The following is a 14,325-nucleotide window of genomic DNA, read 5'->3' as shown; positions in this document are numbered from 1 at the left end:
CTGCTTTCTCAACTTAAGAATGGCCTGTCATAGTCCAAGAATGGTCTGTCATAGTCCTACCTTGTGGGGTGTCTGAATTGAGGTCTGTCAAGGGAGAATTTGGTGGAGATGACCCATGTCCCTCCCACACGTCTCCAAGCCCAGCCTGTTTTCCATCAACGATACTCACAGGTGCGCCTGTGGTGTGGGCTGGGTGTGAGCAGAAGGGCCCTTTCTCCTCTCTGTCTGTGTGCTAGGAGGCCATGTGCTTCAATGCAAAGCTGAAAATTCTGGAACACCGCCAGCAGAGGATCGCCGAGGTCCGTGCCAAGTACGAGTGGCTGATGAAGGAGCTGGAGGCAACCAAACAGTATCTGATGCTGGATCCCAACAAGTGGCTCAGTGAATGTAAGGCCAGGGTGCCTTCCCACCCTTGTGACTAATGGGTTCATCTGCTCAACCGGGCTGGCGTGTAGCCCAGGGTGACAGTGACACAGGCTGTGTCCTCGTCCTCAGTCACAGGATGCCCATCAAATGGAGGAAGTTGCACCGAGCGGGCAGCCCTACTTCCCTGGGGATGGGCGGGAGGGGCCGGGACAGCAGAGGGGTGGTGAATATTGCTCTTGCAAGATTATTTCTACGTGTCTCAGTCCAAAGCACCTGAAAATGAGATTTTTTCCCCCTGCATGTGGCAGAAGATCACCCAGACATGAAGGCTGTATTACAAATCTCCTAGGCCACAAAATCACACTGCATATCTAGCCTGAAATAGACAAGAATTTATAGAGCCCTTAATAGGGTAGAGTGTACAGTCCTCGAAAAGCCACACAGAGAACCCAGAAAGCAAGGAAAGCATTTTTGAGTGGAAAAAAAAAAAAAAGACAGCCACAGTGTTATTTCTATTTAATAGAAAGCCCAGGATGACCGTAACCATCTAATAACAATTCAGGACAATTTTGCTGTCTTTGAAAGGTGGATTCAATTGTCTTATTAGTTCCTGACCATTCCATTTAGCACAAAATAAAACTTCAGTCTGGTCCCAGCTATTACACGGATATAGGAGCTAATGCTGGAAGACTCAGTCTGTGGGGTGAAATACACTCCTGCCATTCAAGTTCCCTCTGCCTCCCCTTCCCATCCAGCCCTCAGCCTCCGGCAGGCCTCCTTTGTACAGCCCCTCCCCTGCACTGCCCCAACCCTCTTCCAGTCTTCCCCGGCCAGTGCGGAGGGCCTGCAGGTGGAGGCTGGAAGCTTAGGTTTATGTTCCAAAGCAGCTGGTTGAAAAAATATTGGTGTGAAATGGTCCTGGGTGAAGGTGCGGAAGAAAGTGGCAGGACTTGTCAGCCTCCCAGCTGTGCCTTCCACATGTAACTGCAGTCTTGCAGCAGCTGCCTCTCCACAGGGATAAGGTGATAACATTTCCCTAAGTTCTCATTGGATTCTTGGGACAGTCTGTGGAGCATTCTATAATATTAAGTTGCAGCATTTGCCGCTGTGGCCACAGGCGTACAGACCTGCTTTGGCTGCTGGCTTCCTCACATACTAGCTGTGGGACCTTACAGAAGACACTTAACTCTGAGCCTTGACTTCCTTAGCTGTAAAATGGGAAAAATAATGGTGACTACACCATAGGGCAGTTGTGAGGTATAAATCAGTTCCCGTTGGTCTTCTTGGTGCTTATTACACTGCTTGGCCCAGGATGAGAGCTCAGGATCTGGTAGTAATTATTACTATTATCCCGAAGTTCAACAACAGGAGACATTTCCTGGCCAGGCACGGTGGCTCACGCTTGTAATCCCAGCACCGCTTGTAATCCCAGCACCTTGGGAGGCCAAGGTGGGCAGATCACTTGAGCCCAGGAGTTCAAGACCAGCCTTGACAACATGGTGTGAAACCCCGTCTCTACCAAAAATACAAAAATTAGCCGGGCGTGGTGGCGGGCACCTGTAATCTCAGCTACTCAGGAGGCTGAGGTTGCAGTGAGCCGGAGATTGCGCCAGACCCTGTCTCAAAAATAAAAATAAAAAACAGGAGGCACTTCCTTCGTGTCTGCTTGCATGATGCACTGAGGAGTTGGATCTTCTGTTAGAAATCTGAGCAAAGAAAGACATGAACTAGTCCTGCGAGGGCCTTTCACTGAAGGCGCTAATGGGGAGGGCAGACAGGCGAGGGCGTTGGTTACTGTCTGCGCGTGGCATGCGCACGGGGCGCTGTGCTTATCCCTCCCCACTGCGGATACCCTTTTCCTTGTTTCAGGAATCCCTGGCCACTTCAAGATCCCAGGGGCCTCCTTTCAGTCAGTTCTCCTTCATTTTTGCTATTTTCATTAACAAACATTTTATTTTCAAGAACTGTTTATGCCCAAGGCAGACTTGAAAATTATCTTCATCTTACAAAGTCATATTTTTCCCAGGATGGGAACAAGCTGAAACATCAATACATATGTGTTTAGATGCTTCCAGGAAACAATTGCTTCCTTCTAGTCTTTGTACATGTCAAAAATCACTGTGTTTTTGATGCTGAGAAAGAAAATGAACAGAAAGCTCCATGAAAGGGGAAATACAGATTGTTTCTTGAAGATGAATTGAAAACAGTAATGAAAAAAAGGACCAATGAGCTGCCTGCTGACTATTCCCTGTGGGCATGAGGCAGGGGACTGGCATGGAAAGACCCATTTTTAGTTCTATTTCTTCGTTCTGATACCACTTTTAAGGTTGTCCAGTAATGTAGTCTGATGTGGTCATAGAATGATGGCTCCTTTTGCTTTTTTGTTTTGGTTTTTAAATATTAAACTGGTATTCAGGGCCTTCGGTCTCCTTCCAGCTCTAGTCCTGGTTAACTGTGTCAGCCTCAGTGAGTCACGTCACTGTCCAGCTCTCAGGGACCTCATCTGCAGAAAGAAGACACTCTGCAGACAGCGTCCACTCTAATCCCCAGTGTTTCCATAGCACAGCATCGTTTTCAAATCAAGTTCGTGTTCATTATCTCATTTTATTCTTCACAGCAACTCAAGGCAGGCAGGGCAGGCAGCGTGGGAGTTACTATTCTCACACGCCTTTAAAGACAGTGTCAGCAGAGGCGGAGGTCCCAGAGCTCGCCTCTTCAGAGCTTGTCTCGTGCCTGGGGTTCCAGGGCCATCCCACCACCTTGGGCTGCTGTCCATGCCTCTCCTCCTCGTACCGGGAGCCTGCTGGACCCCTGCACCTGGGCCAGGCAGCCCATCCCTCTGCCCGGCCACCTCTGGACAAAGTAGGGGACTTGATGCCAGAGGGGTTGATCCCAGATACCTGCTTTTCAGGCCTGGAAGGATACAGACTTTTTACTCTGTGCAGGCCTGAACATCAGGAAAGGCATCTGGGTTATAATCCAGAAACGTCCTTTCATATAAGGAGGCAGAGGTACAAATGTCACTCAACTGAGACCCCCAAAAGGGAGGGACTCTCCCCACCTCAGCTTGAACTATTTACTTGATGATAGTGAATAGTGTGGTAGCGTCTCTCAAATCCTGGGATCCATCCTGGATCCTCCATGGCTGGAGGTAGCGGGAGCTAGAATGTCACCTTATTGGTCAGTAGAATCTCAAAAAAAAACCTTAAGCATCTAAACACTGGTAAAGAGTGTTCCTTTCAACCCAAAAGAGGCCGAGAATCAGGCAGGAGGGAACTCTGCGGTGGCCTAAGGCAAGCGACTTAGACCTGTAGACCAAGGGGTAGGTGTGGGGGTGGCAGCTCCAGGCTGAGCCGTCGGGAGTTGCTTCTCACCCTGTTTGCTCTGCAGCTCCATCAGGCTCTTCCTCTCTTGCAGTTGACTTGGAGCAGGTTTGGGAGCTGGATTCCCTGGAGTACCTGGAGGCACTGGAGTGTGTGACGGAGCGCCTGGAGAGCCGTGTCAACTTCTGCAAGGCCCATCTCATGATGATCACCTGCTTCGACATCACCTCCAGGCGCCGGTAGATGAGCCAGACCCTTGTCCTAGTGGTCCCCCGCTCCCCAGGACTTCAGAGATGTTGCACGCCCCTAGGCCCTCTGTGCTGGGGCATCAAAGACAATGAATGAGGATGAAGGTTGGTGGCAAGTCTGGAGCGAGCGTTGAGCGGAAGGCGAGTTTTCTTTTGTTTTCTGTAGGAAAGGTGCAAACGTCAAACACCGTGGAAGGAGAAAGGGATGGGAAGCCCGAGGGGTGTCCAAGCCCTGTGAGACTGAAAAAGCACTTTGAGGAACCTTAAAGACCTTGTTTGTACATAAGAACTGCTAGCAAAAGAGACCTCACTCTTCTCTTGCTTTCATGAGAAAGGAGGGGGGTGGATGTAGGATTGCTGTGGAAAGCGAACACAAAACAACCCAGAATGACTGATTAAGTGCCTTGCAAATCTTTATTATTATCCAAACATTTATGTTCATACTTTCTTGTGTACAGATGGTGCTAGTCAAGATGAAAACAACAAAACAAACAAGAAAAACATTTTGGAAATGTATTCACAGCTCGTTTTCTCTTGGTGTTTTATCCTATTTCTGACTTGCTGTTTCTAAGTAAGTTGTGTTTGTAGAGCTATTTCCTAATCAGTATTGCTTATGAATAAATGTTACCTGTCTTTTATGGTTATTCTGGTGAGGCCACTCAAACAGAGAGACTTCCTCGGCACGAGCCAGTGTGTGTGTTTCCAAAGTAGGTTTGGAGCAGCAGGTGACCTCGATGCCACATCCCAACAAGCAGCGTGGTCAGGGTAGACCCAGAAGGTTGATTGATTGTGGGGCAGGTGCTTTAGAGAACAGGTGAGGAGACGGCACCTGCAGCACAGGGGAGGAGGAGTCCTTTGCGACCTGGGCCCTCCCTGCTCCTGGGAGGTGGGCTGTATGTTCTGTAGACAGTTTGCCCCCCTCAAGTCCTCCACACATGTGGTTCCTTGACCCACAAATCCACAGTTTGCATGGCCCTCAAAATTCATATTCATTTTTATTCCAAAAAGTCAGTCTTGAAGGAAAGCTGGAACCAATTCACCAGAGCCATATTTCTTTAGCATTTTCTAGTGTTGTGTTGTAGATTGATTAAAGTGGGTTTTTCCCCAGCTGAGAGACCTTCTCAGGCTTGTTCAGAGACTTCAACTGTATTGGATTAGAACAAGGATTCTTGAGACTGTACATCTTGTCTGTTGTCCAGAGTACAAGGATTTCAGCTCTCCTATGTCCCAAAGCCTCTATGCCAAGAAGGGACAGGCTTGTCCTCTCAGTCTTTGCTCGTACCCAAAGGCAGAGAGAGCTTCCCCTCCATAACTCACACAACCCTGGATAGGCAGAGCATAGCGGAAGACTATGGATGTCCAGGTCTTGGCTCCCAACAACTCAGGACCTCAAATTCAGATGTTCCTCCCTATAACAATTCCCTTAGGAATTATGATACCCATTTTAGTGATTGATGGAAACCTGGGGTACAGAGTGGTCAAGGGATTTCCCTGATAAAAGCTGTGGTGCTGATAGTGCAGCCCAGAATCTAGGAGTCCCTGCAGCCTTCGCATCGAGGATGGTACTTAGGCGTGTACAGAGCACGCTTCCCTTTTGCCCTCAAATGCAGCATATCTTCATGAGCCTATTTATTTCCAAGCTAGGCTGTCTTTATTAACCAACAACTCAGCCCCAGCCACTCCCCAAGGGGGGAAAAACGCTACGTTTCTTGGTCAGGGTAGCTCTGGACACTGCAGCCCACACAGCTGGCTGAACTTGGTAAATGGGAACCGAAGTCTTGTGAGCTTCACATGACCTGATCCTTTGTTATCAAAACAGGGTTCAGGTGGCCCTGTTGGCTCATGTGCTTTGGAAGCCAGCTCCCTGGGTCACGAGTCTGGCTTTGCACTTTCCATAAGAGTCTGCTTCTATGCTAAAGGTGCAAACAGGAGACATGCCCAAGTCTGCTGGCTGAACAGGCTAAACTACAGTGAGAGGCTGCTCTGGCACGGCTCGTTCTTCCTTCTATGGATCTCCCAAGTCTGACAAGCGTGTTGCCCTGGGAAGCAGGACCTCCCTGAGCTCCTTAACCTTGACCCCATTCTGCAGGACAGTCGCGTGCTCTGGGCTCACCTCTGGCCTCAAAGCACTTGTGTAAGTGGGCTTGCTTAACAGTAATATCCTTGGAAGCTTCTGGACCCGAAGGGAAGCCAATCCTTCGAGTTTGCCATTGGGCTGCTGGTTGCTGGTTTCAAACATATAGTTCATGGAAAGTCTTTAATTGGAGATTTTCAAAGGTGAATATTCTGTTTTTGTTGGAAAGAAACTCATCTGATGAGTCATCAGTGAGTTTGGCTTTCGCCCCTGCCACATCCTCCCCTGAGGTTCCTTCCATGCTGCACTGCCTTCCTTTAGCCAGTGACAGAGCCTGGTGCCCTTCCTGGACTGAAACCGATGGAATCCTTCCGAGGGGAGTGGCATTCGGCTTGCCTCCTGCCTAAATCTGCTTTTATCCATTTGTAGCAACTTTATGCTATAACAAAAGATGGAATGAAACCAAGAGTTCTCTTAGCAAGTCAGACTCCTTCCCAAGATGCCAATCACAGAACACCTCGCAGGATCTCACAGGCCACGGTGAAGGAGAATGCTTTATGTTGATGTTGTCCATTCTCTCTCTCTTCTCTTTGCTTTTTTTTTTGACCTAAATAAGCTGCAAACATGTTAATTTACCAATATTGATAAACCACATGAAGAAATCAGGCATTTTACGTTATGATGTGCTTGTTCCTGTCTCTGCCTATAAATTGACTGTATTGATGATGAAGGAAGGAGTTCCGGCTGACCATTCTGAAGCAGTCCCAGTCACAGGAGGATGCCTTACCCAGTGGCCAGACACGATAGTTCCAGGTCTCCCCTTGGTTTTGGTGATAGAGAACCTAAGGAGGCAAGGGGAATGTCAAAGAACCCATTTCTATGTCATTACCCACAAGCGAAAGGACTAGAAAAAAATATTTGAAATTAACATTTAGATGCATAGGTCTTAATTCCTTGTGTGAACCTGTCCTCCTCACCCCCTGCTCCAAATATGTGAGGTGGAAGCATTAGCAGCGGAGCAAAACTAAGACCTAAGAACGGGCGATGGTGCTATTGCTTCCCTGGGAGTCACTCCACATCGCATTGCATGGTGGTGCTGACGAGCGAGAGTTTGCTTTATCATGGGCTTTCAGTTCCCACCTGCGAGCTGCAAACTTTGATCTTGTTGTCCTTGAATTCCCCTCTACATCATGAGGAAGCTGTCTCTTTCATCTCTTCCGGATTTGAAATCAGAACACTCTGCCTGTTGTTTATTTGCCAGTTGCCATTCTTAACACGGGGGAGCATTAAGATGCAAATGCAGAGATGTGTCCCGTCTTGATAAAGGTGGGAATCCCTGAGCCGGAGAAGGGGCTCCTCGCATGAGAAGCTGGGGTAAACGGCCAGGCATCGCAGCGTGGGGAATTAGACAGGCAGGAATCTGGCCTGGTTTGTCATAAATTAGCCTTCAACTTGAAGTCTATTATATTCTTATAAGGCAGTAGTGACTTCAGTCCAGCTGCATCTACCATCCAGGGCGGAGGTTCCAAAAGTCTTATACGCACCTACAAGTCTCACGCTTGCTGCTCAGACTTTCTGATAAAATCTCAGAGTTCTGTTTGTATTGACCAAAAATGCAGTTGTGCCCACTTGGGTGTGTATCTCATGTCCTTGTAAACCAGCCACCTTCTTTGGATAGAAGGCAAGGCTGACAAATCTGCAGATTTGTTCAATGCAAACACAGCCGTCTATATCATTGGCCACTGCTGATTATATTGAGTGTTTTTAGGTTTTTTAGGTTTCTTATTCCAAAAAGGATTTTAGACTGTAAAATGACTAAAGATGAGTTAATTTCCAAACTAAAAACGGAAGGAGTCCTGCCTGTATTCATTGTTCTTTCCTGCTGGACTAGTAACCCATTCTTGGAGCACACACAGAGTCCCTCGCTTCTAAAGACAATACATCTTAAACCCTGAAAACTTGCCAGTGATAAAGAGGTTGAAAGTCCTGTTTGCTATTAGTTGAGGCTAAGCCGTCTGCTGCCACTGTCCCTGGGGCCTCCATGCTGCCGCCGGGGTGTGTGGCCCAGCTGTCCCCCCATGAAGGACACTCTTCAATGCCACCACACAGGAGTCTGGGCAGGGAGGAAAGGCACACAGCCCACTTTTCTCTGCACCAAATGAAACAAAGCTGGGTGTTCAGTGTCACTGATGAAAGTAAATGGGTCTCAAATTTTGGCGGGCGCAGGTGGTACACTTAGTGTTTCTTTGGATTCTGATACCTCTTTTTCCACCTCCAGAAAGTATCTGTCAACATTGGTGGGTAACAGCTTATAAAGTGCATCACTTAGCAATCTTCCTGACAAAATGACACATTTTAAAATTACAACCTGTTCATTATTTCCATCATAATGCAAGCATAATTCTAATCCAGGAGAAGATACTGTCATTTAAGCTCATCTTCTCAAAACAATTTTTTCTGAAAATTCCTGGAAACTAATTTATCCCTCCCTAAACAAACACATTCTGCTTTTGGGTGGCCCTACCCAGAACCTGCAGCAATGTCATAACACTGGACACGGTGCGGCTTGGGGCAGTATCAAGCCTTCACTGCATACAAACCTTAATCTCTAAGCATAGTTGTTCCCAAGGTCCACACGTGTGGAGACGAGTACTGAAATACCACACTCACACATCTATTCCATGCGTACCTAGAAATTACCTTCAACACTAAAAAAGGTTCCTTCTTTCATTCCCTATCCTGCTAACAGCCCACATTGTCATATTTGATTTATGAAGAAGTTCTAATTTATTTGTGAACTCAGGGTGTTGCTTTACAGCATTACTCGTGTTCGCTCATTTACTTGTTATGCATCACGGTTGGAAATGCTATCCACGTGCCGGGCATCGAGGTGGAGATTTGCTGGATCTGTCTGTGGCTATTTTTTTCCATGTTTTTCTCACTCAAGCAAAGTCTGTTAGTGGAAACATGGGCTGGGAGATGGGGAGAGGACAGATAAATCAAGAGAATAGGGATTAGGGTCCAATCCTCAATGCACAGGGCTTAGTTCAAAATCTAAGCTGTTTCTGTAGTAAGTAGCCAAATGGGAAAGATCCCTTCATTTTGAATTTGATGAGAATGGGCTTGGAAATCCACGCCCACCGGCTTGCATGGAAGAGGACCCAGCCTCTTCCTAATGGTTCAACATTAAATTCCTGAGGAAAGTGCTGATAGTATTAGTTCCCTACATTTCCCTAAGACTCCCATCCAACCCCTAGTGCTACTGAAGAGGGTTTGGGAAAGCAACTGGAGTTCCTTAGCTTGGCTATATATAGTACCTGTTTTTTTTCTCTGGAAAAACCAAAGTACTTTAGTGAGTCTTACAACCTTAAGGCATTTTGTCCCCTCACTGGGTCCCGAGAGGCAGGGAGGGGCTAGGCCTTGAGCTAGGAGCAAGGACACTGGGCCGCCAGGCCTGTTTGTTACTAGCTGTGCAACCTTGGGCGAGCCTCTTTGCTTTGCTGGGCCTCAGGTTCCCGAGTGGAAGACTGGGGGTCAGAACAGCTGCCCTTCTGGGAGAGCATCAAGAGAAAGTGGTATAAGTGATGGGAAGTGCTTTGAAGAAATGAAAGGTCTGTCTAGGAGCTGGGGGTAATCATTTACAGATGAAGAAACTGAAGTCTAGTCATTGACTGGCCTGAGTTCACAGAGTGGTTTTATAGCAAAACAGGGACTTGAGTCCAGCTTATTGGATTCTTCCCATTAGATCATATTGCACCAGGCATGTGTAGACATGAACACATATCATTCCTCTAAGGTGTGTGTACATACACGGATGTGTGTGTACAGGAGAAACCTGACATGGTGAAAGGCCATAGGACAGAAAACCTAAGTTCTAATTCCAGCTTTGCCAGTCGTCCCGTCCGTGATATATTACCTAACTCCTCCAGAACTCAGTTTTCTAACCTATAAAATGAAGACATTGTGCTAGATGATCTTTGTGGTTCCTTCAAGCTCTGGATCTCTAATTCCATGATTAGTAATGTATGTATGTGTATATAAATATGCTTATCTGTAGAAATGGGCCCATTTGAAAAGTGGAGACAAGGCCTGCCCAAGTGCATTTATTGTGCCAGAAACAGCGAATTCCTAAATAAGTTCATAAAATCTTGTTTTACGATTCAATGGTAGTGCTTAATGTTACTGTCTGAAATCCACTGTTTAACCAGATGGAAGACTGGGGCCATTCAAAACATTATTAGTTCACAAGTGTTTGCTGTTAAAATTCTTCAATAAAACTCATTTGTTAAAGTCAGAAATTCAACTCTTCTGTACTTGGGCAGGTCCCAGCAGCCCCTTGGCAGGCTAGTTTTGTGCATGGGCCTTTGCAAGCTATATAAACGTTAGGTGTTGGCTTGATTATGATAAATATGAGCAGGCTCCCTGGAGAACAGTCCAGAAAAAAAGAGTTATAGTTCTCACAAACTGGTGACATGAATCCATTAAGCTGTGTGGCATTTTCCAGTGTAAAGACATTGTTTGCTGGCTACGATCTCTGACTTTTTGTGGCATATGAGGTGTAAAATGTTGTCAAAAAAGAATCTGGTGTTTAAAAAAAATCAAACTATGGTGGCATTAAATGTTCACTTTTATTCTACACAGAGTTGTGAATTCCTCTATCCAGCTTCTCCTTCTGTACCTCGGGGGAAAGCAATTCAAGAGCTAGGGGTGGGTGCTTCTCACGGCAGCAACACCTTGGCCCAAGTCTAGCCCCCAGGCCTCTCAGGACCTCATGGGATGAGGCCTGTCTAGTCACCCTGTGGAGCTGGCCCCCAACAAGTTCAGCAGCTCAGCCAGGAGTGAGTAGAGGTGTCAGCTAAGTCCCAGAGTCCCTGGACTTGTTCTGCACACCTGAGAGCCAGACGCTGGGGAAAGTGTGGAGAAGCTTGTGTTGATAATGGGATATTTTCTGTTGCCCTCCCTCAGTCCAGTGTTTCTGGGGCTCACACAAAATAAGGGAATTTGCAGTGACTGTAGATTGCTTGCGCCTGGGTGCATGGGCCTCTGTTACACTGGTGCTTGGTCTCAGTTATAACTGGGCACATCCAGGCAAGAAGGCAAAAACAGATCAGAACTAGCAAAAGGTCTCTCAGGGTAGCCCCTTCCCTTGAGGACAGTCTCCCTCCACTGCAGACATTTCCCTCTGAACAGTAATGAGGGACTTTCCTAGATGCTGCTGCCACATTCATCCAATCAACTGAGTGCTCCACAGCCCCAAGAGATAGGGCAGGATGGCCACTCAAAGCAAATACATACTCTTCACTCCTGGCAAGATCCCTCTCTGAGTCCCTGTCTCCTACTGCGCCACGCTTGCCTGGACATGCACACCTCCAAGGCTCCCTGTTTTTCTTCTCCCCAAATCCTAGCCAAGACCTTCTTGGGCTCCCTTTGGGTAAACCGAGCAGGAGCCGTAAGGGTTTTCTAAACATAATGCCTTCAGCTAGAAGAGAAGGTGGAGGTGGTGCCAAACTGATCATTCCCTTGGGGAGGAGATGATGGAAAGGCAGCCTCTATTATAGAATTGTTTCTAATGCCCTCACTCCTCCCAATTAAAGACCTTCTCAGTGCTCTGCTGGCCTGTCGTAGCCTATAATACATCTTGTCCCAAGTCACATCAGCACCTCTCGTCTCTGGGAAGGATATGTATTGTGTGGTCATCAGAAGTAACTTTTCATTAGGGGAAAAAACTATCCAAATATACAATCTCAGGTGGATCTGTCCCTCAAACCATTAAACTATCCAAACTGTTCTTACTTTTATTCTTTCCATCCTTTTTGATCCTGGCTCTTTGTCTCAGGGAGGACAGTGGCCATTCTGCCTACCTTGCACCATGCTGCATTTGGCCAGACGCCCCGGGACTAGAAGGTCATAGAAAACAAAGCAAGGTGATGTCATTGTCCAGCAATGGCAGATCAGGCTATGCCTACACCTGGATGGAGAAAACGCCTCTGCATCTATGCAGGACCTGTTGCAGTGTCTGATGCTTCCACTTGTTTTTCTAGCTGAAGGTGTTGTTTCTAGAAAACCCTTATAAATCTACAGAGCACTTGGAGTGTAAATGCATTGACCTGCCAGTGGCTGCAGTGCTCCTAACACCCATGGATATCTCTTGTTCTATAACTCCAGTGGCTAGAACAGAACCTGGAACATAGTGGGTGCTCAACCAATATTAGCTGAATGAATGAATCGATCAATTAATCAACTTTGGGGGAAGAGGCAACAACAAAAACCTGGGCAGGGGCCTGCAGCATTTCAGACTCCCGTGACAAGTGGACCGAAGGTCTGCATTTGCAAACCCCTACTGGGATTAATCCCTTATTCCCAGTGGAGAAGGAGCACCAGGCCCACACAAGGCCAGACCCACGCCCTGGGCTTCTTACGCACACAGCCTTGACCTCCACAGCCACGGAGCAGCCTTGGCTTTCAGGCCTCCTAAAGCATGTTTCTAAGAGATAAAAAAGAGTCATGTTCAAGCTCGTGGATTCCTTCTCAACATGTATAAAACAATCGTTGAGCAAACCCTCACTGAGCAGCACTCGCACTGTCCCAGACACCGTGCTGGTTGCAGTGAATGAAACAGGTTCCAGGCTCCCAGATCTCAGTGAGGTTGGCCAGCCGGGCCGGCACACAGAAACGCTGCTACAAACACGCAAACGTGCTCCCCTCCATGCAAGGCAAACCCTCCTCAAGGGCCCCTTTTCCTAGAATTTGGGCCCTTGTCCAGGCCTCACCTCCAGAAGAGTCTCCTTAAGCAGGAGGCTGAGAGGGCACTGAGGCGGGGAGGGAAGGGGGACAGCCAGTGTCACTGCAAGTCACTTTATTTCTCCTGCGGAAGTCCAGCCCTCCCTCACTCCCCTACTCCCCGGCGCTTCCAGCTTCCTCCCCGCAGCAGGTTAACATGTGCATTTGCCAAGAGCTCAGGCAGGGTGCGCTGTGAGCATCCAGCCAGCTGAGGAGGTTGAGGAGGAGGGGACTGTCCCCTGGGCAGCCACCCCGCTGCCACCTGAGGAAACTACTTTGGGGTCCACCTGCATGCACAGTAAGCAGCATGTCCTTTCTTTTTCATTTTAAAATTATTACATTGCCCCGCTCAGCCCATCCTCTGTGCTCTCCCCTCTCCAGCAGGTTCTGGGGTGCAGATATATATTACACACCTTTTGTGTGCTCAGAAGAAAAACTCAAAATAAAGAGCTTTATAGACCGCAAAGATCTACAAACCCCCAAAGTCCCTGATGGCCCAGTGAGAGAAAGGCCGCTGCTTTTTAAAACTGCACTTTGAAAATATGGAAATTGAAAATAAAAAATTACCTTCATCTCACCCCAGAGAGAACCACTATTATTTAATACACACACACACACACACACACACACACACACAGAGGCATGTGCGCTATTACAAATTTTGGATTATCCTGGATATGGTCCTTTTGGAATCCTTTTCCCCTTTAATAATCCTACCATGTATATTTGTTTCCCCAGTTGGCACATGTGCTCTGACAACATGACTTTTAACATTGCACAATATTCCATCACATAGATCGACCGACTCTCATTTATGCATGGCTACTATTCCCTGCTCTTGGACCATAAGATTGCTTCCACTTTTTCACAATTATCAGTTACACTGTTGAACATAAATCAACACATATTGAATATAAATCTTTTTTGTTAACCTGACAAGTCCGTAGGGATAAATTCCTGGAAGTAAAATAGCTATAACAAGAGGAATAAAAGCTTACAAGGCATGTTACACACATTGAGGGTGGCTGTGCTTTAAACTGTCCAATCTCAATGATGATTAGAAGCCTTCCCTGACGGCCCCAGATGGAGTCATCTCTTCCTCTCTCAACTTTTATTTCATTGATTCACTTATTTATTCATTCTACAAATATACATTTAAAAACTCTGGCCAGGCACGGTAGCTCACGCCTGTAATCCCAGCACTTTGAGAGGCCGAGGCGGGGGGATCACTTGAGGTCAGGAGTTCTAGACCAGCCTGGCCAACATGGCGAAATCCCCTCTCTACAAAAAATACAAAAATTAGCTAGGCATGATGGCGCATGCTGGTAATCCCAGCTACTTGGGAGGCTGAGGCACAAAAATTGCTTGAACCCAGGAGGTGGATATTGCAGTGAGCCGAGATTGCACCACTGCACTCCAGCCTGGGCAAAGAGCAAGACTAAGTCTCAAAAAAAAAAAAAAAAAACTCCAACATGGGACAGTGTTCCTGTTGTAAGATGTGCCAAGTTCTTAGTATATACTTCATCATATTTTA

At 47.1% G+C, this 14,325-nt stretch overlaps 1 protein-coding gene across 2 annotated transcripts in view; it reads left to right on the top strand.

The window, feature by feature from the left end:
* The window catches only part of KIF26B (kinesin family member 26B), a 554,735-nt gene extending 544,088 nt beyond the window's left edge, over positions 1-10,647 (top strand). For both annotated transcript variants that reach the window (XM_004028696.5, XM_055373932.2), the window contains 2 exons: positions 237-387; positions 3,784-10,647. In XM_004028696.5, the coding sequence (XP_004028745.5) occupies positions 237-387; positions 3,784-3,932 (300 nt within the window). In that variant the 3' untranslated portion in view covers positions 3,933-10,647. The remainder of the gene's footprint in view (positions 1-236; positions 388-3,783) is intronic.
* Positions 10,648-14,325: the final 3,678 nt, after the last annotated feature.

The sequence above is a fragment of the Gorilla gorilla genome, chromosome 1, assembly GCF_029281585.2.
Source record: "Gorilla gorilla gorilla isolate KB3781 chromosome 1, NHGRI_mGorGor1-v2.1_pri, whole genome shotgun sequence".
Taxonomy (NCBI): Eukaryota; Metazoa; Chordata; class Mammalia; order Primates; family Hominidae; genus Gorilla; species Gorilla gorilla.
This window is presented reverse-complemented; position numbering and strand designations above follow the sequence as displayed.